The sequence below is a fragment of the Taudactylus pleione genome, unplaced genomic scaffold (assembly GCF_031769625.1).
Source record: "Taudactylus pleione unplaced genomic scaffold, aTauple2 ptg000395l, whole genome shotgun sequence".
In the NCBI taxonomy this organism is placed as follows: Eukaryota; Metazoa; Chordata; class Amphibia; order Anura; family Myobatrachidae; genus Taudactylus; species Taudactylus pleione.
Genome location: NW_028284796.1, coordinates 6,420,570 through 6,447,578, shown reverse-complemented (window position 1 = coordinate 6,447,578; position 27,009 = coordinate 6,420,570). Strand labels below are relative to the sequence as shown.

Genomic DNA, 27,009 nt, shown 5'->3' with positions numbered 1-27,009 from the left:
TAATAGTTTTAATATGTAGCAAGCTGTTCCCTATGGCATTTTTATTTAAGCCATATTAGGAGAATTACATGGAAAGGGCAGCATGATTCCATGTATTGGCTATCTGTTGCCTCCCATAACCAGACTTAACCCAGCTTTCAAGAAGGAGCAGATACAGGTCATATTAACCATAAACAGTCTTATATGGGTGCTACTTTAGTAATTGGAACAGTTATAAGCAGTGACGTCACCGGGCGTGGTGACACACGGCTTGTGACACCAGGCTTGTGCAAAAGAGGGAGTGGCCTCATGCCAGGGGCGTGACTGCGTGTAATACCCCCCTATTGTGGTCACCCTGGGAGCTTGCCCAGCGCTCCGGGAGCTGCTGGGGATCCCTCAGCCTCTCCAGACACAGGGGTGTGTGGAATGGATGACGCGCACATGCATGCATTACCGCTGCTCGTCGCTCATTGACACCATCCAAGGGGGTGACACCAAAATAGCAGAGCAGCTCTGCTATTTTGGTGTCGTCTTCTCGGATGGTATCACTAAGTGTGGCCCACACCCCCAGAGTAAGACCACTGGTTATACGCCACTCCAGGTCTGCCCTGTAAATTTGGAAACCCTTTCTGGTAATAACCCAAGATACAGAGCATACGTTTAATAAATAGGTGATTACCCCATTATTTCCCTAATCACATAGCCTGGGGAGAATCACAAAAACTTCTAGGCTAGCGATGGTCAACATAAAAACTTAAATCAATCGCTATTGAATTTGGGGCCCTTCAATCTTCAAAGGGTGGCACATATCAGTCTTAATCACACAAATACAAAACCCAATATGTCCGTTATTGCGCAAACCATTTGTGCCAAAATGTTCCCACATTCCCGTCACAGACTTTTGACATGTACCCATTATGTGCTCCAAAATTCCCACTCACCCACTCAGATTCTAAATCCAACAAAATGGCCCCATATACCCTCAGGTGGCACATGTACTACAGGGTGATAGCTGAAGTTCATAGGAGACAGTATTGATGACCCAGGAAATACTGAAAATGCCCAATGTATCCTGGGACAAACTTAATTGAAGGCACCCGAAGGCAAATATTGTGTGTGTTACAAAGCCATGTCCCCTGGTTGCACATTTAGGGGCATAACCAATTGACCCCATGGCTAATTGACAGCCCAGACCTATTCAATTAGGTCCTGCATCACGGGGCATAACACTGATTTTTGCTCGCAGCCTCTGGGGTTTCACACGTGGGCAATCCCATATAAATTTCAGGATTTTACACGGAATGGCTTACCGCACAATATCCCAGGGTTTGCCGTATGGGAGAAATACAGAACAATCAAATTGTTCCGGGCATGCAACCTTGAGCTTATCCCCATGCAGTAAACCTGGTACCTAATTGAATATGCCCTTTAGAATTGCTCTGTGTTTCTTGCCTGCGTATAACTTGTACAGCAGCTTTGACAAGCTTTGGGAAGAAAGGCTTTCACTCACTGCCAGTTTTTGGAAAAGTCTTGGAGAGGAAGTTGGAATAGAGCCTGATGTAATGGGGCAGAATGATGGAACTTGAGGATGTAGCCCATACACTGTATGAAACAGATGACTTGTGGTAGTGGTTGTTGTGGGTGAATTCCACCCATGGAAGCAGGTTAGTCCAGTCATTCTGTGATGATGATATATACAGGTGTAAAAAGGTTTCCAGATCTCAGTTGACCCGCTCAGTCTGGCCATTCAACTGCGAATGGTACTGGCAAGGCATTGTGCAGAGATCTCCAAAATATAGCCAAAGATTGAACACTGTGGTCAGAAACAGGACAGCCATGGAGAGAGAAGATTTCCAGGATGAATAACTGTGCAAGAACTGGAGCAAATGGAAGTCCACAGAGGGATTCAAAATGGGCCATTTTAGAAAACCAAACTACCACTACCCAGATGGTGGTGTAATTGTTGGAAGGGGTAAATCGTTAATGAAGTCCATGAATATATGAGTCTAGAGAACACTGGGAATGGACATTGGTAATAGTTGCCCATCTGGAGACTGTCATATTGAAGTCTTGTGCGCATTTTGAACAGGGTGCCACATATTGCTTTACATCCTGTTGGAGAATGGGCCACCAATAATCTTGGAGGATAATCTCCTGAGTTTTACGAACCCCAGCGTGACCGGCGAATCTGGAACCGTATGCTCACTAAAGCAATTTCTTCTGAAACTTCAGAGGAATTAACATTTTCTCCTGAAAAGGCGTGGAGACCTGGGTACTGCTGCCACACACAGAGGGTGTAGAATGAGACGCTTGTTAAAAGCTGTGAAATCATCATCTAACATAGAGAGGGCATTTTTGTGTTCCCGGCAGAAAGATATCTGGAGATCGAATTGGGAGAAAAAATATGAGATATGGTAAGAACTTACCCTTGTTATCTCTATTTCTACGAAGTCCATAGGGTTCCACAGGATACCTTGGGGTATAGGTGATGACGTCAGTCTTCAGGCACCACAGAGTTAAAGTTTTCAGCCTCCCAGGATGCATCTGGGTCCCTCTCCTATACCCCGCCCCCGGGCCAAGGCATCTCAGTTACGTCACAAGCCATAGGCCGGAGGAGGAGAAGAAAGAGAGAGAAGAAAAAAATCTGGACACTCACAAGAATCACATTCTCACCATAGGGAGACGGAAAAAACGGTGACCAGAATAAAGCCCATCTGCAATACAGGTGCGACATGGCGGGAGTCCTGTGGAACCCTATGGACTTCGTAGAAATAGAGATAACAAGGGTAAGTTCTTACCATATCTCATATTTTCTACTTCAGGGTCCATAGGGTATCCACAGGATACCTTGGGGATGTACCAAAGCAGTATCCTTTAAGGGTGGGGACGCTCCTGTGCTGAGAGGAGAATCCGCCGCCCGAAGGAAGCATCCTGAGAGGCAAAGATGTCAAAAGCGTAATACCTCACAAAGGTATTGACAGAAGACTACGTAGCAGCCTTGCAGATCTGAACTGGGAACTGGAAGACCTTCATGAAGATAAGCTTCTGAAATTGCCATACGAATCCAGCCTGCCAAAGTCTACTTTGAAGCAGGCCAACCCTTTTTACGGAAGCCATAGAGGACAAACAAGGCGTCCGACTTCCTAAAAGAAGAAGTGCGGTCAACATAAATTCTCAATGCCCGCACAACATCCCAAGTGGCGTCACCCACTGAAAGTCCAGGTGAATTGAAAGCCGGCACAACAATTTCTTCATTGATGTGAAAACTGGATACCACTTCGGGAAGGAATCCCGGACGAGTGCGAAGCACCGCCCTATTCCTATGAAAAATCAGAAAAGGGGGTCTACAAGAGAGAACCCCTAAATCCGAAATCCGTCTGGCCGAGGCAATGGCCAGAAGGAATATGGTTTCAGCTGTAAGCCATTTAAAGTCCACTGAGTCCAGTGGTTCAAACGGCGGTCCCTAGAGAACTCTCAGGACCACAGCCCAATTCCAAGGTGCCACCGGTGGAACAAAAGGTGGCTGAATGCGAAGAACACCTCGCATAAAGGTGTGCACATCAGAGAGCGCAGCAATCCTACGATGAAACCAGACTGACAGGGCAGACACCTGCACTTTCAGAGAAGCCAGGCGAAGCCCATGATCCAGTCCAGCCTGTAGGAAAGCCAACATCCTAGACAGGCGGAACTCCCTAGGGGAATAACCTCTAGGTCTACACCACCGGAAGAAAGTATGCCACACACGATGGTAGATTCTTGCCGAGGAAGGTTTACGAGCTCTTAGTATGGTTTGCACCACGGAGCTAGAAAAACCCTCTGGACCTTAGCATGACCGTTTCAACAGCCACACCGAGTCAGGTCCGGGTGAAGACAAGGACCCTATGACAGCAGATTCGGTCGTAATGGTAACCTCAGAGGAACGTCTACTGACAGACTCTGGAGGTCGGAGAACCAGTGCTGTCTCGGCCACTCGGAAGCTATCAACAGTAGCGTACCTCCTTCTTGATTTGAATTTCCGTAATACCCGCGGAAGAAGGGAAAACGGAGGGAAAAGGTAGGCAAACTGGAACGTCTACTAGACGGACAGGGCATACACCAGAGACGCCTTTTCGTCTCATGTTCGAGACCCGTACACCGGCAACTTGTTGTTGTGCCGGGACGCCATGAGGTCTATCTCTGGAAGACCCCACTTGTCCACCAGACTCCGAAAGACGTCCTGGTATAAAGACCACTCTCCCGGTTCCTCCTTGCTGGTTTAAATAGGCCACCGTGGTGGCGTTGTCCGACGGGACCTGCACAGGGTGACCCTGGAGAACCGGCTGTGCCCGCTGGAGAGCTCTTGACACCGCATGGAGCTCCAAAATGTTTATTGGAAGCTCCGCTACCGCCCGAGTCCACCTGCCCTGAAACAAGTGTGGACCCGTGACAGCTCCCCAGCACCGGAGACTGGCGTCCGTTGTTAACAGGACCCAGTTCGCCACCCAGAACGGGCGTCTGCAAACACCAGGTTAGAGACGGGCGAACATCCGGAGTGAGCCCCATCGTCTGGGACTTGAGACACTGAGGCAATCCATTCCATCTGGACCGGATCAATAGCAGCAGAGGTTTGGAGTGAAATTGGGCGTACTCCACCATGTCGAATACCGACACCATTGAGCCCAATAACCTCTTTGCCAAGTGTATCGACACTCGACGACACTGCAGACAACTGCGCACCCTCAACTACAAAGCAAGGATCTTTTCCTCCGTCACAAAGATCCACTGCTGCCTGGAGTCCAATAAGGCCCCGAGGTGCAGGATCCTCTGAGACGGGGTGAGAGTGGACCTCTGCCAGTTTGTCAACCAGCCGTGACGTTGCAGTACCGCAATCGTCAGATCCAGATGGTGTAAAAGAAGCTCTGGAGACCCCGCTATCAACAGGAGGTCGTCCAGATAAGGCAACAGTCGGACTCCCTGCGTCCGCAGGAGAGCCGCCATGACCTTGGTGAATACCCGTGGAGCAGTCACCAGGCCAAAAGGCAGTGCCCGGAACTGGAAATGTTCGTTGCAGATTGCCAATCTGAGGAACTGCTGATGGCGCAAAAGAATAGGGACATGCAGGTAAGCGTCCTGGATGTCCAATGACACCATGTAGTCCCCAGGTTCCAGTGCCAGAATAATGGACCGCAGGGTCTCCATCCGAAACAGAGGCACCCTCAAGGACTTGCTGAGGGCCTTTAGGTTTAGTATTGAACGGCAAGACCCATTGGGTTTCTGCACCAAAAATAGAATGGAATAGAAACCCAGACCCCTCTGGGAAATTGGAACATGCACTGCGACCAGCACCGGGCGAACTGAAGCAGGCGCCCCCCACTTTGGGGTCCCCCAAAAGGAGGCCTGGACCGTCAGGCCGCAGGTTTGTTATCTGACCTAGGAGCCGGACGTCTGGTACTCCAGACCTGATTCTTGGGCTTGGACAATTTCTTGGCCCCAGCCTGCCGTGGACAGGACTGTACTTTAGGCCTACCTTGGGCCCTGTGAGGCCAAAAGGACGACCCACCAGCACTAGAAGGAATCGTAGCAGACAGAAGACATGCAGATTTTGCTGCTGCCAACGTAACTACAATTTTGTCCAGATCTGGACCAAATAGTACCTGTCCAGACCTTCTAATCCCTTTTTGGAATCCGCGTCCGCTTTCCAAGAACGCAACCATAAGGTGCGACGAGCTGCAGAGGAGATCCTAGAGGTGAGCATACAAATATCTAAGGCCGCTTCATTAATGTAAGTGGCCGAGTCTCGGAGATTGCCCACCAACTCGGTCTGTTCAGCCGAACAGTCAGAGTCCAAAGACGCCTCCAAATTATCCGCCCAGTGCTCCATAGCTCTGGCTACCCAACACACGGCCAAAGCCGGTCTGGATGCTTCCCTGCAAGGGAATAAACGGCTTTGAGGCAGATCTCCACCTTGCGGTCAGTGACATCCTTCAAGGATGACATCGAAGGCATAGGCAACGTGGCACTTTTGACTAAGCGTGTGACATGTGAATCCACTTGCGTAGGGGATTCCCGCTTAGAAAAATAATTGACCGCAAACGGATAAGCCACGGCTAAGCGTCTCTGGGGCTGAAACCGTTTACCTGGATTTTTCCACGCCTCCTCTAAATGATCCACTAATTGATCAGAAAGAGGGAACACCGTAGCCTCACCCTTAATATCCTTAAAAAGGCATATATGAATGTGGCCACCAAAGGATCAATATCCTCAATAACTAAAGCCGAGCGGACCGCTCGAATAAGACCAGGGATATACACCTTGGACTTAGCGTCCGGCTCTTTGGTACGGAGAGGTTCTTGGTCAGATAGATCCAGAATCTCCCCATGATCTGACGTCTCATCGTCATCCCCATAAGGAGCAGATAAAGACGCCACCGGCCGTTATGAGGCCGCAACACAGACTCCCCCTGTAAAACATCGGACAAATGCTGAACCGATGTAGTTAAGAGTATTAACCCACGCAGGCTCCGGAGAAACCTGGGAAGGGACAGGGAGACTGTGGGGTACCATCAATTGTCTCGGGAACTCCCGCATGGGTGACGACACCACTGACTGCTGGGACAAACCCGTCTGGGTAAACGCAGGTGGCGGAGCTAGCTGGTCCACAAGGGTTGTAAGCGCCTTAGCGAAATAAGCCCAGGGAGGTTCCTGTACCGGGACCGTGACCATAATCGGCCGTGACAGTGCCAGGCACTGGGGGCATAACCCCTCCGCGTTACCCTCCCCCTCCGCTATTGGTAAATTACATTTAGTACACATGAGCTGGAGAGGAAAATAAGTCTCAGACATGATGGTAAGTATGTGACACTCACACCTATACGTATTGGCATAGTGTGAATAACACCCTGCACACCGCGCACCGCAAGGGCTTTGAGCAGAGCAAGATCAGGGACAGTAATAAAGCTGACAGTAGAAAGTGAAAGTACAGACAGCAGGCTAGCAGTTCAGTCACATACAATGCAGAAGAAACAAATCCTTGCACTATTAGCGCTGATTCTCAACTACTCAGACCCTCAGGCTGGTAGGACTCAGCGCTGCATACACTGACCTGTGACAAACAGAGGAGAGGTATGCTGGGGGACCCAGACCGCAATGCCACCGCTCACAGGCTTCCAGCAGTGTTCACCATGCTTTAAAGATGGCCACCGAGGAGCAGAAGATGAAGGAGGCCGGCCTGGGGAGGACAGCTGACACACTGTGGCCAATCAGGCAGAGCAGAGAGGCTGTGTGCAGCAGGGGAGGCGCCGGCTGTGAGACAGGGAAAGCGCGCTCCCCTGGCATGCATTTAACCCCTGGGACGCCGCAGCACATGCCGCTTAGCAGCGGCCCGCTGTCCCAGGGGGTAGTGGAAGCGCAGGTTGGTCGCCTGGCTCCACGCTGCAGCCAGTCCCCAGGGAGCCCCCTGCCTGGGGACTCAGGACCATGTGACCAGCGGGGACCCACCACGGGACCCTGCTGCTTACCTGCATCCCCTTGGATCCGGCCATGGTCCAAAACATCTGGGGACACAGCTAGCCGTGACCCCAGATGTCTACCAGCATCCCCGGATCAGTACCGGCGTTCTGGTACCGGCGGGGTGTAGGGGAGACGGCATGGACGTCAGTACTGACTGTCCATGCTGTACTCCCAGATGTGCAGCCAGCGCTGCCTTTAAAAGAAACTTCAGGGGCTCTTCAGAGCCCCCCTCTGCACAGTGCCTCCGACTCCGGCCAGGGACCGACAAAACTGAGATGCCTTGGCCCGGGGGCGGGGTATAGGAGAGGGACCCAGATGCATCCTGGGAGGCTGAAAACTTTAACTCTGTGGTGCCTGAAGACTGACGTCATCACCTATACCCCAAGGTATCCTGTGGATACCCTATGGACCATGAAGTAGAAACAGAGACCATAAAACCTCGCTTGGGTTCATACACTGTGCTGATTTGAGGTAAAGGAGATTTTTGTGGTCAGTGTAGATGGTAACTGGAAAGCTTAATCCTTTCAAAAGAGGTCTCCATTCCTCTAGCACAAGCTTAATTGCCAGCAGCAGCTCTGTTACCAACTGAATGGTTTTCCTCGGCTGGTTGGAATTTCCGTGAGAAGAACCCACATGGGTAGAACTTGCCATATGGTGCTTAATGGGAGAGAACTGCCCCCACTACAATAGATGAGGCGTCAACCTCTAGGAAGAATGGAAGTGCCACATCAGGATGTTTTAAGATACGAACAGTAATGCATGCCTGCTTGAGCTGTTGGAAGGCTAACTGGGCATTCTCTAACCAATGGGCAGGATTGGCACCCTTCTTGGTGAGAGCAATAATTGGTGAGACAATTGTGGGATACCCTCAAATAAATTTGTTATATAAATTGCCAAAACTGAGGAAGTGATGCACAGCTTTCAGAGTGGTGGCCAGTTAAGAATAGCCTAAATTTTCTCCGGATCCATTTCTAGTCTGGAGCCGGAAACGATATACCCAAGGAAAGAAACAGAGTTGACCTCCAACGTTTTTTCAGCTTGCAGAACAGATTGTTGTTTCTCAGGCGCAGAAATACTTCACATTGTTGGATGACACTCAAGATTGCTGGAAAATATGAGGATGTTATCCAGGAACATGACAAATGTGACATAATAATAAGTTCTGAAAAATGTAATTCACACATATTTGAAAAACAGCAGGAGCTTTGCACAGACCAAAGGGCATTACCAGATACTCATAATGCCTGTCCTGGATATTAAAGATGGTCTTCCACTAGTCGCCCTGACGGGTTCTGATGAGGATGTAAGCACCTCTAAGGTCCAGTATCGTAAAAATAGTTGCACCTTCCTCTCTATTAAACAATTCCGAGATCAGTGGAAGGGAGTACCAATTTTTATTTGTGATGTCATTCAACACTAGCTAATCAAAACACGGACGCAGGTCTCCGTCTTTTTTTTTAGAAAAACCCTACCCCGGCAGGAGAGGTGGAAAGGCAGAGAAACATCTCTCCAGATTGTACTTGATATATTCAGACATAGCCTGGGTTTCAGGAAGAGAGGGAATAAACCTTTCCCCTGGGAGGAGTTTTTGCCTATAACAGATCTTTAGGACAATCCCAGTCTCAGTGTGGAGGAAGAGACTCTGCGGCTTGTTTTTTAAAGATATTCTGAAATTCCCTGTAGGCTGGAGGGTTGACAGAATTTTCAGAGGTGAAGGTGGTGCGATGAGGAACAATTTGTTCAAATCATAGCTCAGTGCAATAGGAACCCCAAGCCAGCATCTGCATGGTCGTCCAGTCACTATGCAGATTATGCTTCCATAATCAAGAGAACCAGATGATAAGTTGGTTGGAAGCCTTTGGCACAACAAGGAAGGAGACAGACTCAGAATGAAGCACTCCTATGGTAAAATTCACTGGAAGAGTCTGCTTAGTGATGGTACTACCAGGAATGTGCCTACAGTTTATGGCAGTAAAATAGATTGGAGTGGGAGTAGAGATTAACGATATACAGTGCATCAGGAAAGTATTCACAACACTTCACTTTTTCCACAGTTTGTTATGTTACAGCCTTATTCCAAAATGGAATAAATTCATTTTTGTCCTCAAAATTCTACACACAATACCCATAATGACAACGTGTAAACAGTTTTCTTTGCGATTTTTGCAAATTTAATGATAAAACCCCCCCCCAAAGAAATCACATGTACATAAGTATTCACAACCTTTGCTCAATACTTTGTTGATGCACCTTTGGCAGCAATTACAGACTCAAGTCTTTTTGAATATGATGCCACAAGCTTGGCACATCTATCTTTGGGCAGTTTGGCCCATTCCTCTTTGCAGCACCTCTCAAGCTCCATCAGGTTGGATGGGAAGCGTCGGTGCACAGCCATTTTCTGACCTCTCCAGAGATGTTCAATTGGATTCAAGTCTGGGATCTGGCTGGGCCACTCAAGGACATTCACAGAGTTGTCCTGAAGCCACTCCTTTGATATTGTGGCTGTGTGCTTAGGGTAGTTGCCCTGCTGAAAGATGAACCGTCACTCCAGACTGATGTCAAGAGAGCTCTGGAGCAGGGTTTCATCCAGGATGTCTCTGTACATTGCTGCATTCATCTTTCCCTCTATCCTGACTAGTCTTTCAGTTCCTGCCGCTGAAAAACATCACCACAGCAGGATGCTGCCACCACCATGCTTTACTGTAGGGATGGTATTGGCCTGGTGATGAGCGGTGCATGGTTTCCTCCAAACATAACGCCTGGCATTCACACCAAAGAGTTCAATCTTTGTCTCTCATGGTCTGAGAGTCCTTCAGGTTCATTTTGGCAAACTCCAGGTGGGCTGCCATGTGCTTTTTACTAAGGAGTGGCTTCCGCCTGGCCACTCTACCATACAGGCCTGTTTGGTGGATTGCTGCAGAGATGGTTGTCCTTCTGGAAAGTTCTCCTCTCTCCACAGAGGAATGCTGTAGCTCTGACAGAGTTACCATTGGGTTCTTGGTCACCTCCCTGACTAGAGCCCTTCTCCCCCAATCGCTCAGTTTAGACGGACGGCCAACTCTGGGAAGAGTCCTGGTGGTTTCGAACTTCCTCCATTTACAGATGATGGAGGACACTGTGCTCATTGGGACCTTCAAAGCAGCAGATATTTTTCTGTACCTTTCCCTAGTTTTGTGCCTCGAGATAATCCTGTCTCGGAGGTTTACAGACAATTCCTTGGACTTCATGCTTGGTTTGTGCTCTGGCATGCGCTGTCAAGTGTGGGACCTTATATAGACAGGTGTATGCCTTTCAAAATGATGTCCAATCAACTAAATTTTCCACAGGTGGACTCCAATTAAGCTGTATGAACATCTCAAGGATGATCAGTGGAAACAGGATGCACCTGAGCTCGCTTTTGAGCTTCATGGCAAAGGCGTGAATATTTATGTACATGTGATTTCTTAGTGTTTTTTTTTTATTAAATTTCGCAAAAATCTCAAAAAAACTTTTACACGTTGTCATTATGGGGTATTGTGTGTACAATTTTGAGGACAAAAATTAATTTATTCAATTTTGGAATAAGGCTGTAACATAACAAAATGTGGAAAAAGTGAAGCGTTGTGAATATTTTCCGGATGCACTGTAGCTAAGACTTTTGCCAAGGAAGTGGTCATGAAGTTTCCAGCGACTCCAGAATTGAGAATAACAGACAGGCACACGTGGGTTGTTTGAGGGTCACATGGATAACACAATCAGCTAGGAGTGGGTGTTTTCCTTAACTTTTAAGACATTACCCAAGCATATGACCTGGACCGGCACAGTAGAGACACATGTTTTCTTGGAATCGCCTTTCTCGTTCTTCTGGCGTGAGACAAGAACCTACTTACATGGTTTCCTCTGATTAAGGAGGAGAAGGTTGAAACTGTGGAGCAGGAAAAACTTTGGGACAATCAACCCTAGCCCTTTCCTGGAGCCTCTTTACAGAAGCGGTGTCCAGCCTGTTTCAAAAGAATATCAGGTCGTCCAGGCCGGTGGATAATTCCAAAATGCCAATTTGTCTTTAATTCTGTCTGAGAGGCATTTGGCAAAAGACAGCGACAAATGCTTCATTATTCCACTGACGTTCTAATGAAAGTTTATAGAATTGCACAACGTATTGTCCTACAGTATGCACGCCTTGAAGAACGCAATATATCAGATGCTGAAGATGTTTTTCTTCCAGGTTCATCAAAGATCCTACTGTAGCTAAGAAGCTGTCATAGTCTGATAGGATTGGGTCAGATCTTTCCCACAGGGAAGATGCCCCTGTCAGGGCTTCTTTCCATCAGGATACAAGAATCACCTCTTTCCCAAGAAAGGATAATCATAAGGCATACTTGCTTCCTCTCCCAGACTGTCTGGGATGGAGACTCATAACTTTAATGGTCTACAAATGAAAGTTAGGGTCGCCTATTCCCACCAATTTAGACTTATCTTGGCTGTATTGTGAATAGCTCAAAGGGTTATAAAGTACAATCAGAGTGTAGCAAAGATGGATGAAATGAAATAACTAGACAGAAAATGCTTTGATTATAAGAAAATATATGTCCTTCACCATGAAGCATCATATCTTGTGGCAGAAGTATTAAGCCTGGAAAATGATAAATTGTAGAGAGAAACTACCAACCAATCAGCTCCGACAGGCGAAATGAGTATGAATCTGATTGGTTGGTAGTTTATCACTCTCCAATGTATCACTTTTCAGAGCTTAGGACATCTGTACATCTTTATGTTTTGTATGTCTAGTATAATTCCCAGTATATGCCAATGTATTTATGGACAATTGCAAGGAGCTGCTTATCTTGTTTATTATACTGGGTTTAGCGCTCTTTCAGTATTTGCTCTTGTTAGTACTAGTTCTACGAGTCTCAGTGTATATGTTCTTATTCAGTGAGAAATGTTCTCAATTTATGTATGTAGAACAATACAGTATAAAATTCCTTGTTTTATATGATGAATATAATTATTACTCTGACAGAGTAATAATTATATCAGACTAAACCTGATAACTGTACAGTCAGCCATAAAAATTACAAAGCCTTGCACTAACTGTGTGATATACTACAGATTTGTTAGAGAATCCCTCTGTATAACTTATTACAATAGTGTAATACAGTCATTTAGTCTATGCAATTTATGTATGCCAAATGGTGCCTCGTGTAACTGTGTACTATGCCAAAGGATAAGGATGGAAAGATCTCATTAACGTACAAATACTACAGATGTGATCAAGTACTTTCAATGACAAGTTCATGCATAGTAATCTTCAAGCACATTCACTATTTAACACGTTATTTATTTTCCCAGCTAATTTAAATCAGCAAAGTCATAAAATGCATACCTCTATCATTAAGGCTGTTCCTTATGGCTTGTTGCAGCTGTTCATCCTCACCAAGCCCTCTGGTGCGCACATGACTTCCCCCTGGTGTGTTACTATCTCTAAGCCGATACTCTGGATACCCAGCTAGTAAAAAAGTATATCATGTTGTTTTAAAAATTTAGCATTCACCAATATATGTGCAAAATTTCAAGAACATATTGGAATTAACAATATTTGAGATTATCTTCAAGTATTTTTATGCACAGCACAATATCTGGGTTTTGGGTGCAAGAGTTTTCTATGACTAATAACAATACTTAAGAAGATAGCAAGTATGTAATATTTACCCTTATAAATGAAAGTTGGAATTCTAAAAGTGGACATGAATTACTTTTCCCCTGTGTCATTTCACATTATTACACATAACTTAATTTATGGACACCTATGGTTTGATTTCCTTGATTTTTTTGCATGTATGGATTACATCGGTTGTTGCTGACATTTGGTGAAAATTTCATTACAATAGTCCCATTACAAATATTTTTACTAAGAAAATTGTTGATGTGTTCAATACTTATTTGACCTGCTATATATACAGTATACAATGACAATATCACACTAGGTGGCGATGGTGAGACATGTATTCTGCGTGGGGCTGGAGGGACCCACCCACACATGGTAGAAATAGGAAATGTGAGATTCAGGGCCTGATTCGGACCCGCTCGCTAATACAAGGACACACGCAGCTGTCTGCTGTGAAAGTATGCAAATCCGGCAATCGCTAGCAAAACATTAGTACGCCCACTATGTTTTGCCGTGCGATCGCGGTAAGAAACTAGATGCCCACCAGCCTGAAATAAGATGCCCACTTTTCGTTTGTCACATCCATCATATATAGGAAGTTCACTTAAAAATCGGTAACATCAGCTAACATCGGACACATACGCACCACTTGTGGTTGACCTGACCTTGCTGCAGGCACTGTGTGTAATGATACCTTCTGCTACGTAAGCTGACGATGCGTCTTAATTATGCATGCCCATGAAATGGCGTTCAGACGCACAGACATGCCTGCGTTCGCCTGACCATCCCCCGTCACCACCCACAAACAGCACTACCTGTCACTCATGCTTGCGGGGAGTCTGAGTACTGACTTCACGATCGCAGTGACTGGTTCGCACACTTCGTCTTATGCACAGAACAGCGAACGGAGCCTCGCGACTGGGTCTGAATCGGGCCCTCAGTCCAGGGAGGACTGAGGCAGACCAGTCAGGTTGCCAGAGGAGAGTCCAAGTGGGACTGTGGCAGCTACAGAGCCCAGTGTGCCTGGTGTTCCAGACCTGCAGTCAGGCAGGGAGGACAGCAAATCTCTGGGACTGTTTGTGTGACTTTGAGGAAGTCTGGCCAGGAGGCCAGTGTCCAGATCTGCAAGCCAGGCAGGGAGGACCACAAGAGACTTTGCGTGAAGGCCAGGAGGCCATGTTTATGCCTGTAAGAGACAGGACTGGGAATACAAGAGACTGTGTTACATTTACAGGCTAACTGCCCATTATAGTCAGGGTTCAGTGAGGTAATGCCCTGCATGAGGGGCAAGGTTGTTTATTATGTTGTTCCTGAAATGCTGACAGTAAAGCACCATTTATTTAAATTTTAACCTGCAAAGTTGCATGTGGATCTTTATTATGCACCTACTCACTGCACCACTGACCTCTCTCCTGAGCTAATTACCTCAGATATATGACATATGGTGGAGAATGCGGGCATGCATAAGGATCTAAGCAACTGATCTACTCTGGGGTCTATGCAGAAATAATGGATGCACAGTATAATGGAGACAAGGAAGGGGTGAGTGATGAAGGCCTGTTATGAAGTGTTGTTTGACCAGAAAAATTGGCTGCAAGTGTGCACTTTTTCCTTTGGAGAGGAAGAACAATTGTTTGAATAAGCTGTTAAAAAGACAGTGCGTGATACACCATGGTAACTGTAGTGCCACATGAACAAAAAATGTTTTGCTGTATTGAAAATACTTTTGAAAACACAATGTGGTATAAGTGAAAACAAAAGGTGGTCCTGTGTTTATGCTGTGTGCTGATAAATATGGGAAATAAAAAGAAATATCTCCAGAGGTCTGCAAAGGTTCAAGCTGGATAGTCGCAAATCCCATACTGGAGTGTACAGTCAGGAAATTAGAGTTGTGAGTGAAGATGATATAAAATTATATAAACTCCTATGGAACAATCATTTGCAGAATGATATTAAAGAGAGAGAGATTTAAATTGCCAAAGCAGAGTAAAACTGGCAGTGTGTGTGGTCAGTGTATGGTGCAAGGTCCACCAAGAGCAGACTATGGCCCAGATTCAGACCCACTCGCAAGTGGGCGTACGCACGTTCGCCGTACGTAAAAAAATATTTAAATTCAAGCACTCGCTCGTTTTTTCCTACGCAGCTAAAAATCCGCCCCAAACTCAGGCGACCCCTCCTCTGACTAACGAGCGTGCCAAATAGCGAGCGTACATCCCCGAAATGGCTTGAAGGGAACGCACGCACAAGTACAAACCGGAAGTGGGACTGTCAGATTCCGATTACCTGCTCGTTTTTTCGGCCTACCTCCCTCAATCGTATCATGCCAATCAATATATCAATTAGCTTAATTTATTTATTTTTTTCAACACAATGCAATAAACTTTAATCTTGTCCGTGTTTGTATTTGCTCGCAGAATACGTACGGCTGAAACCTTCGCTTTTATTGTTCCAAAGACATGTTAGCCCCAATTAAACAATTGTTCTATTTGTTTGTCTCCCCACAATTTTTCTGTGGTTCATTTCTTTATTTAAATTAGCTTACGCATGTCACTGCATCAAGCCTATCATAACTCTCAAGAGATTTCTGGCCCTGTCGAACACATGACTCATACACTAACCAATAGAATTGGTCCTGTTAATTTCACAAATACATTAGCCAATCAAATTTTTTTTTGGTGCTTTATTAAAAATATTTTGTCCAAAAAACACCATTGCCATCATGAGATCCGCCGCATTCACCAGGCGCGAACTGCTGGTGCTGACGGAGGTGATGGACAGGAGGATCACCAGTCAGCCTCCACCCATCTCCAATAGGCGCAAGCGTTCCGCATATGCGGAGGTATGTCGACGCCTGTGCTCCTTCGGCTCACGCCGACATATTGGCCAGCTGGAGCGCAGGTGGTCGGACCTGCACCGGCGGACGCCCCGCTTGCTGGCATGCTTTCGCATGCAGATTGCGGAAAGTAAGTGTTCTGGACTGTGGTTTTCAAGTTTTTCTTGTGGGCCCTAACTGCGTGTGCATGTTTTTATGTCTGTCCTATTGAGTCATTGTAGTCATATCTGCATGTGCATGTTTTCATGTCTGTCCTATTGAGTCATTGTAGTCATATCTGCATGTGCATGTTTTCATGTCTGTCCTATTGAGTCATTGTAGTCATATCTGCATGTGCATGTTTTCATGTCTGTCCTATTGAGTCATTGTAGTCATATCTGCATGTGCATGTTTTCATGTCTGTCCTATTGAGTCATTGTAGTCATATCTGCATGTGCATGTTTTCATGTCTGTCCTATTGAGTCATTGTAGACATATCTGCATGTGCATGTTTTCATGTCTGTCCTATTTTTTTTTTTTTTGTTTCCTGTTGAAACTAACAAAAATTTTTTGGTCATTTTTTAGGGGCACAGCAAACACTACGGCGGCATCGCCACACAAGACGCCGGTCCCGGCCCCTCTCTCCAACCCCCAATTCCTCTATTCCCCCCTCCTCCCCAGACCCTGTGGCCGATATTTCTGAACTACTTCCCCTCCAGCCCAATTCCCCCTCTCCTCCATCCGTCCCTCCTCCAAATACCCCCTCCCAGGATCAAGAAAACACCCTGCCCCTCGGGTTGGGGAATTTAGCCACCTCCGAGGTGGTCCAGGGAGTGGCTTCTGGCTCTCTCGTTTTGGAGAACGGTATGTTTTTAAAGTTTATTTTGGACACCACAAACTGTTTGTATGTAATCATGTGTCGTCCCCATTTTTTATAACTTTTTTTCGCCTTAGGGTATTTTTGGGGGTTGTCTGTACCTGTTCCTGCTGATGTCACCATACACATATCACACCTGTGTGCCTTTTTTTAGGGCCCTTGTATTTTTGGCATACGACATTTTGTGGTTCGGGGTTTTATCCGTGTAATTTTTTTTTGGCCCACAAGCTTGTAAGTTTGTGTTTGCTTGTTTTTTGTTTTTTTACAATGTTGCTTCATTATCGATTTATTTATCCCCAAACTTTTGTCACCCACAGAGGTACAGAGGCGTCGGGAAGAGATTCTGAATTGTGTGGGCCGTATGCGGGAGCAGGTCACCGGGCTAATGCAGGGCCTTGAGCATCTGTTGGTCCTCCTTAGGAATTAGTTGTTTTTTTTTTTTTTTTTACAAATTGTTTCTTAATAAATCTGTTTAAAATCAAGCTCTGTCTCATGCGTTTGGAGTAAATCCAAGATTCTTTACACTGACATAAGTAGACTCTTAAAGCAAGGTTTGCCCCTGAAACTCACTACAGATTGTGTGTTGTATTTCGAATGCAAACAGGCACAAGAAACACCTCCCAGTACCAATGTCATTTTCCTTTTTGTGGTGGTCAACATGATAGTTTACACCATTTTTCAGGTTCCTATTTGGTGGCCAAACTGCTCAGGACAATCTTACGAAGGCAACTGATTGCACACGATTCCTTGTTGTGTTGGTTAGTACCCCGAAAACATATTACATTTTAGCTCCACTTGCTTCATTACTGGGTTACCCCTTAGGTAAAATTAACGTTTGGGAGTTTGTTTACACTTGCTTCTAACGTGCCCAAAAAGGAAACAAATTACACTCTCCAAATATTTATTCACAACAGAAATCAAAATCCAAAGTGGTCACTCACAAACAAAACACACAGTGATAATCAGAAAAACTCCACATACCAAAAAAACTAAACAAACACACAACAAATCAAGAACTGGTTGACGAAGGTCCATGTCCACATGATTTCAAAAATATGGCGTTGCAATATTGGTGTCAGAATATATTCCCGAAGTTTCCACAGAAAGGTTTTGGAAGGGTAGCAGGAATTAGTTATCGTGGGAGTGCCAAAGATTATGCAAACAAACAGAAGATGGTGCAAGAATTAATATAAAAAAAGATGAACGTTAAAAAAACGGAACACATTGGGTATACACACTGTTGTTTGATCAATAATTACCTAAAATATCGGGCCACCACATCATCGCGTATGGCCCCCCCACATACTGACCTCCGACCAACCTCGGGGGGGCCATCCTCAGGTAAGGCATCCTCTGGCTGCATTGGAACACCACTCCTTATGGCGATGTTGTGAAATATCCCACACAGGACCACAATTTTCGAAACCATATCCGGCAAATACATGAGCTCGCCACCAGAGCGGTGGAGGCATCTGAATCGACCTTTTAAAAGGCCGATACAGCGCTCCACCACTTGCCTGGTGGCCGTAAGTGCGGTATTAAACTTTTAAAAGGCCGATACAGCGCTCCACCACTTGCCTGGTGGCTGTAAGTGCGGTATTAAACTCACTTTGTGGACCTGGTGTGGGAGCCAAGTAAGGAGTGAGCAGCCAGGGCATGCAAGGGTATCCACTGTCTCCTGTGAAAAAGAATAGACAACATCAGGATCACTGTGTATCAAGCTTAACATTGTTATGTACTAAAGGTCTCCACTTACCCAGAAGCCACGCATCACCAGCTTGTAGGTTGTTTAATTTGTGCCATATCCCTGATTGCCGGATGACGAAGGAGTCATGTGCACTTCCTGGTAATTTTGCATTCAGGGACAGGATCTGGAGGGAGGCATCACATACCACCATTACATTCAGGGAGTGATAGTGTTTCCTGTTTCGAAATATGGCCTCCAGCCGTGCTGGAGGCTGAAGTGGTATGTGAGTACCATCCACAACCCCTATGATGTGTGGGAAGCCAGCTATTTGGTAAAAATTGGCCTTGGCCACACTAAGGGCACCCATATCCAAAGGCATTTGAATAAAATGATGGAGGTGCTTGAAAAGTGCCTCCATCACTGCCCTCAGGATCCGGGAAAAGGAGGATTGTGAGATGCCCGCCACTATTCCCACCGTTGTTTGAAACGATCCTGAGGCACAGAAATGTAACACCGCCATAAATTGCTTAAGTGGTGGTATTGCTGTAGGACTGTCAATTTGCCGCTCAAGATCACTCTCTATTAATGAGAGAGTGTCTATGATGATTTTGGGAGGAAGACGGTAGCGTCTTAAAACCTCATCATCGGGCATTCCAAAAAGGGTGACACGTGTTCGAAATATCTGGGGCCTTGCACGCCTACGATGCCTACGCCTGGGACGAGATTGAGGTTGGTCGGCTTCCGGGAGCATGGCCAGAACAATCCGCCCTAGATCAACCTGAAATGGCAAGATTGGAATGTAAGGCTTTGGACCCACCCCAAAAGAAAATTCAAAACAACTTAGCTTGATGATACCATCCATTGCTGCTTACATGCCGGGGTATTGTCATGATACGTCCAAACTGAAATTAATCACAAAAATTATTTTACAAATTTCACTCTGTGCATTTTTGTTTCTAAATTTTGTGCTAGACCAAACTTAAAATATGCGAAACACACATTTGGCAAAAGTGCAAAACGACATTGCACACAGTACATCAAAATGGGTTGAAATGTTTGCACAAAAAGCGAAAGGGCAACCTCAAAAATATAAAACTGATTAATAAGCATTTTAAAATGCGCTAATTAGTTCGCAAATACAAGTCACAATAGTAAGTAGTAAAAATGCGCTAATTAGTTCGCAAATACAAGTCACAATAGTAAGTAGTAAAAATGCGCTAATTAGTTCGCAAATACAAGTCACAATAGTAAGTAGTAAAAATGCGCTAATTAGTTCGCAAATACAAGTCACAATAGTAAGTAGTAAAAATGCGCTAATTAGTTCGCAAATACAAGTCACAATAGTAAGTAGTAAAAATGCGCTAATTAGTTCGCAAATACAAGATAAAAAATGGACTTACCAAGAGCAAATATATAAGAGTCCAAATCAAAAGGTCTTTGGGTCCGAAATTAATCAAAAGCTAAAATAGATGAAAATAGGGATCCAAAATTTTAAAAAACGAAGAAACACAATGAAACAACAATTGATCAAAAGTTAGACTTCACAAAACTTACCAAATCAAGAAACGAGGTCCAAAAAATAAAAAGCAAAAAAGAGAACGGAAAATAAAATCGCAAATCTACCACAAAAAATAATCTCCAACCGCCAACTCCTTTATACGCAAACAATACACTCCAGCCAAGGTAACCTCCAACAATCCAAAAACGCCACCTCGACTCGAGACACACCAAGCCATAAATAGTGTTTCGTTTCCCACACAAATTAAGGAGGGATCATAGGAACGCACAATCAATGATGCGGCCGCAAAATAAGGACGCATGCATAAATACGTCACGAAAACACATTAAAATTCTGGTGTATTTCTTGTTTGGACCTCAGACATGGCGACAGACCAGGGAAACAATGCCCAAGAGTCAGGCGGTAAGTCTTTCATGCATTTTGTATCAATGATTAATTTGAAACATAAGATTGGGCAAGTTGTGATTTTGTGAAATCTGAATATTTACACAAATAGGTGAGGAGGATGACATGGAAGAGGCTGCTGGGCCCAGTATTCCGGCCAAAGCTGCCAAAAAAAAAAGGCAGCCACATTTCACAAGAAAGGAGATGGAGGTTTTGATACAGAAGTGTGTGGACATCCTGCCACAGGCAGACAGGAATATGAGTCTAAGCCAGAAGGGGAGAATGTGGGAAGAGGTAGCCGTTGCTGTCAATAGGGTGGGTGATTATGTCCGTCTAGCCCGGGATGTCAAACGGCGGTAAGTAAACACTTGCCCCCCCTAAAAACAAACACCATTTTAAACAAAAGGATAATGGCTTCCATTTTTTCCCACAGATGGGGCGACTTCAAATATCGCCTAAAGCAAAAACTCGCGGACAGGGCTAGGCATGCAAGGGGGACAGGTGGGGGTCCCACCCCTGTGTCATTGGAGTTGACGGATTTAGAAGAGCTGGCACAGGGGTGTGTGCAGCCTGTGGAGGTGTTTGGCGTGTCCAACATGGATACGGACATGCCAGACTTTGCGGCTCCTCATGTTGTCCCAGGTAAATCTTTTGATGTCATCAACTCTGAAATGTTATTGTGCCAATATGTAGATTCTAATGTGAGGCTTTTCTCTTTTTTCCTAACAGAGACACAGGCGGATGAGTCTGCTCCAGAGGGGAGCCTTGGCCGCCGAATTTCTGCTGGCTCTGCAGGGGAGGAACCAGTACATCCGGCTGAGGACCCTGCAGAAGCCAGTCCAGGGCAATCCCCCTCGCAGGCAGTGTCCCTCCTCACAGAACTCAATTTCAAATCGGATTTCCATACGGAGATTCTGCAGAGGATGGACGCCAGTCTGGTACGGGTGGCTGAGGCCCTGGAGCAAAATGCTGCGGCCAACGTGACCATTGATCAGGCCCTGGCGGAAAATACCAGGGCCAACATCCGCATCGCCAATGCCCTGGAGCAGCTCGTTCGCCAGCACATGGTGGAGCCGACCTCCCTTCCTGCCGGAACATCAGGATCCTCCACCTCTGGCACAACATCAGCCAATCCTCCAAATGTGCCTAGCCCTGTGCCTAGTCCAGAGGCCACAACATCTGCCTCTGGACAGGCCAGCCCGATGACATCCCGGACCCGGTCTGGCGCCCTCCCTCCCCCATCCAAACGGGTGAAAAAACGGTGACAGCAATGGTGACTTTTCCCACAATCCTTCTGTGCTTGGCTCATATTCCTTTCTGGTCAAAACTTCCCTCTCCTTTCTTGTGAAATGTTTTTAAATTTTGGATGTATGTTTATGTCAACAGTTATGTTGGGCCAATTTGTTTGATTTTGGGACATATCTTTGGCAAAAAAAGATGTCCCCAATATTTTAACTTTTTATTTTTTTGTTTGAGCACTAAATTGAAACAAAAAATCTGACATTGGATTGTGAAATTATTGTACAAATGGGTTACATTTAATCCTGGACCAAAAGGCAAAAACTGGCAAAAAACAAGAAAAATTAAAAAAAAAGAAATGGGCTCTTTAAGGAACGTTTAAAAAATCATATAACGAGGCAAATTCAAGAGGTAAAAATAAAATGGTGCGAAAATTAAAACATGATGACATTATTGTTACAATAGGCCCTAACCACCAAATTGAGGGCAAAATAAACCCCCACAAATGTACGCAAATTGATTGTGTCATCCTGACATTAGCAGCTCTGAGTTCCACCTGCGTACGGTTTTGTGCTATCCAAAAAACTGATTTCAAAACACATACCAAGCCGGTTTTCAATCCAACACTAATTGCTTTTCAGCCCTCCCGCGATTAATCGCAACAACATCGTGGAGTCCCGGGACGGAGGAGAAGGCCATCGCCAATGTGGTCGAGTAATCCAGACCCTAAGCTGTGCGAGCATTTTGAAGGGAAAGAGGATCATCCAGTGACGTATGAGTCGATCCGAATACATTTTACGCTCGCATTTGCTAATGTATGTACGCCCCAAAAACGCCTCGCCACGCCTGCGTTTTTCCATCTCCATCCCCGTCAACACCCAAAAACGCCCTGTTCTGTCAATCACATTTGACATGTCACTTCCTGTACGCTATTTGACGAACGAGACCCAAAAAACTCGCAATCTGCCGTACGCACATGCGCAGTGTTACACCGACGCATGCGCGGTTATTCAACATCGGAACGCAACGAGCGTACTGCTGTTTGCGAGTGGCTCTGAATGAGGGCCTATGTCAGCATGGAATACCATAAGAACACAGTTATGCATGAGAGACTGTCATATTATTATGTGCAGATAAGTGGCTTAGAGAAACGTTCAGCTGAAAAGAAGTTGATGCATGGGGAAATTTTTGAGAAGTTGCACAATTAATTATCCTCTTTTTATCCACTTAACTGACGATTTTTTTTTTCTAAAAACCGCTCCAAAATTGTCAGGTTTTTTTTGAGTGAATTAGGTGAGGAACATCCATTTTAACTTATCCAAATGGTTTAATAAAAAAATTTGTGTTTTCAAACATCGGAACCATCACGATGTTCAATTTGAGACCGGATCCAGGCACCAGGTATGTCAGGGGCATGAGGCAGGGCCATCTCTTCTATTGGGCTTGTTGGGCAGTTGCCCAAGGGCCCGAAGCTTCAAGTGACCCAGTCAGCAGGAGAGAGGCTGCTGCAGCAGTGCACTCACACAGGTAGGAAGTGTTTTTAGTTTCACTTTCACTTTCTGCCTGTGAGGCTGACGCGAGCTACTGCAGAGTGCAGAGGAGAAGCCAGACAACACCCGCGGAGCTGCTGACAGACCTGGCTCCACCACACAGGATAAAAGTAAGAGCTGGAATAGGGGAGGAAGATACATTTGGGGAGTGGGGGCTGACGGCACTACTATGGGAAGGGAAGACAAAGACATATCGGGAATAGGGGCTCAGGGAGATGATGATACTACTATGGGGGAGGGGGAAATATATACATATGGGGAGTGATGGTTGATGGCACTGCTGTGAGAGGGTGAGAAAAATACATGGGGAGTAGGGGCTCAGGTAGCTCTTCCAGCTGGGTAATTTTTCCCATAGCGCTTTCCAACTAGTTCACAGACTGTAGAAGATTGCACTCCATGGGCGGGATGTAATAGAGATTGAGTCTGCCGAAGGTGCGGGATGCAGACTGATCTCGATCGTTTTTTTAAAGCTGTAGTCATTTACAAGGCAAAGCCGAACTGGCTTTGCCTTGTAAATGACTGCAACTTTAAAAAAAAACAATCAAGATCAGTCTGCATCCCGCACCTTCGGCAGACTCAATCTCTATTACATCCCGCCCATGGAGTGCAATCTTCTACAGTCTGTGAACTAGTTGGAAAGCGCTATGGGAAAAATTACCCAGCTGGAAGAGCAGCTTTCTGCAACTAAAGATAAATGTCACTTGGAATTGGGAAAATCAGAAGAAGAAAAGAAGTTGGAGAACAAGAAATTGGATTCTGGTCCCAAAACGGCATCCAATGTCTTTGCTGAACCTAGTGGGACAGAAATAGTTACTACTGGTTGATCATGCAAAGGCTGGCATGAAGAGTGATATGCTAGAAATGCAAAGTGACTTGTATAATGAACAGCAAACAGTGAATTGTTTGAACAAAGTAGGATATCCTTCAGCAGCAGTGGGACAATGGAGATGTCTTCATTAAATGTACCCGAGTGCAAGATGGGACCGATGTATCAAAGCTGGGAAATTCCCTAAAAGATGATGTTTCAAAAGTGAATGAGATACCTTACAGGGACACTCAACTTCCCATTATGTCTGAAGAAGTGAAGTCTTCCCAAAGGGTTACAGTTTCAGATAATAAAGCTGTGTCTAAAATTGGTGCTGAGAAGCCGACAAATACAGATGATGATTGTTTGTCCCTTGAGGAAAAGGCACAAGATGTACAAAAAACTACAGAGATATTGATGGTTCTCAAGGATGAGATTGCGGTGTCTCCATGTAATCAAAGTGATGTGAATGTGACCAAGTCACACAAGTTTGCAGTGGAAAACAGTGTCTTCAAGAAATTTAATATTGACAGTCTTGTGAAGAGTTATACTCCTGTATTTGAAAAAGTGTCTTTATGCAACCAAGATGGAATTTGCAATGCAGCTGAATTTGTCTGTGAGGAAGTAAAGTTGTCTCACACTACAAGGCTTGAAGCAGGTAAACCAGCTAAACTGAAGCTGAGATCAAACATCTATGTGGAGGGTGAATTTGAATCTGTGTTGATTGAACATGTTGAAGTTGTTCGCCATATTTTCCGTGCATAATGAAGAGATGTCCAAGAAGATTCAAGAGATATGAGCATTATTGAAGTGGAAGATAGCCATCAAACCCATGAGATAAAGTTTGTTGATCTATGGAATAAACATTTGAGTATGTTACGAGTCCAAAACCTGAGAGTGGCGTCCTCTGATAATATAAAGCCAAGGTCTGAAAATTATGATGCTGGTGATTTTCAGGATGATGGTAGCTCCTTGAAAGAGGATGAGCTACCAATGAAGCATGCTAGTAACCAATACAGTGAATCAAGGCTGAAAGTTAGAGAAGTTTCAAGCAGAAGTGGTCCAATTGGTGTGCCAGTAAGTGGTTTAAGCAAGAGAAACATTTATTCTGTTAAGATGAAACCAAGAATAAGTTTGTCTGAAATAGAAGAGTCTAAGAAAAGGTCTGCTTCTGACAACAGTGTCTTAGTCAACACTGTACCACGGTGTAGTCATTCAAAGCTCATTGCGTCTTTCACTGAATGAACTTGCTCTGTTAGTCAATGTGGTGAAAATAAAGCGTAATTGAGAAAATATGACTTATTGGGGAGAGTTGCAGACTCTGAGGCTGATTCCTTGATTCCAGACATAGTAAAAAGTGTGCAGTATGAAGGTCCTCACTTGTGGTTGTCTGATGTGAGGAAATAAAGCTAAAAAAAGAAGAATACGGCTATAGAGAATGTCAAGCTTCAGGAGGAATTTGTTGCAGACGTTAAATGTATTAAGCAATTGCTGAGCGATTTATACAAATCGATAAAGTGACATAAAAGTAAAAAAAAAAAAGAAGAGACCCAGGAACTTGGATGTTGAGACCACCAGATAACAGACAAGTTTGGGTGATACTTGTGGATGTGGTGAAGTGCCCTGATGTAAAAAGTGAAGAGGATCTTCGCCATAAAAATGCCTCATCCCAAATCGCTCAACCCAGGGGTTGTAAGCTGGGGAGGGGGATGTGTGGCAATATCATGCTAGGTGGCGATAGTGAGACATGTATTTTGTGTGGGGCTGGAGGGGCCTGCCCACACAGGGTAGAAATAGGAAATGTGAGAACACCTAGATGCTGCCCAGTGGATTCAGACCCGCTCGCTAATACAAGGACGCACTCAGCCGTCCACAGCCGTACGCAGTGAAAGTATGCAAATCCCGCAATCGCTAGCAAAACATTAGTATGCCCACTATGTTTTGCCGTGCGATAGCGGTAAGAAACTAGACACCAACCAGCCTGAAAAAAGACGTCCAGGGAGGACTGAGACAGATCAGTCAGGCTGCCAGAGGAGAGTCCAAGTGGGACTGTGGCAGCATGCCAAGCTTGGTCGGTGTCCAGACCTGTAGTCAGGCAGGGAAGACTGCAAATCTCTGGGACTGTTTGTGTGACTTTGTGGAAGTCAGTCCAGGAGGCCAGTGTCCAGATCTGCAAGCCAGACAGGTAGGTCCACAAGAGAGACTTTGTGTGAAGGCCAGGAAGCCGTGTATATGCCTGTAAGAGACAGTAAATGTGCATCTTTATTGTGCACCCACTCACTGCTCCACTGACCTCTCAACTAAGCTAATTACCCAAGATATATATATATATATATATATATTGCATTCTTATATTGTGGGGGATTCGTACCCCAAAGGAGGGCACCGGGAGCAAGCTGGCCCGAATTTGGAGGGGAGTGCCGGACAACGTTTAAAAGACACTACCAGCTTTCTTCTATCAGTAGAAAGGGTCGGCACCATCCTCGACAACACCATCATCTGTGTTATGGACGTGTGTAGCCTCTACACCTGTATGCCACACAGCGAGGGATTGGGAGCCATGAGGTCGTTTCTGGAGTCAGTGAAGATGACGTCTCTAAACCAACAATTATTTTTACACCTTCTGGAACTTACTATAACCACAAATTACTTTCTGTTCGATGGCAAGTTCTTCCTGCAGAAGACTGGTTGTGCTATGGGGAGTAATGTGGCACCCTCATATGCCAATGTTTTCATGTTTAGGGAGGAACGCCACATGTTTTTTGCAGATCCAAACACTGCCAGGCACATAGTAGCGTTTGCACGCTTCATTGATGACCTGTTCATGCTCTGGTCCGGAGGTGAAGATACTTTTTTACATCTGATGGATGTCATCAACTCCAGGGATTCTCCCAGTAAATTGACTTTTCAATGTAGTCCACACTCTCTGAACTTCTGGACGTCCAAGTCTCCATCACAAATGGTACCATCCAGACAAGAGTCTACTCTAAGTCGATGGATAGGAACACCCTCCTTAAAGCCAACAG

At 45.4% G+C, this 27,009-nt stretch overlaps 1 protein-coding gene across 2 annotated transcripts in view; it reads right to left on the bottom strand.

Moving 5' to 3' along the window:
* RHBDD1 (rhomboid domain containing 1) overlaps positions 1–27,009 on the bottom strand; it is a 136,664-nt gene that overhangs the window by 34,233 nt on the left and 75,422 nt on the right. For both annotated transcript variants that reach the window (XR_015869736.1, XM_088446283.1), the window contains exon 7: positions 12,829–12,951. Coding sequence is in view for 1 of the 2 variants with exons in the window: in XM_088446283.1 (XP_088302409.1) it covers positions 12,829–12,951 (123 nt within the window). In the remaining variant the exon portion in view is untranslated. The remainder of the gene's footprint in view (positions 1–12,828; positions 12,952–27,009) is intronic.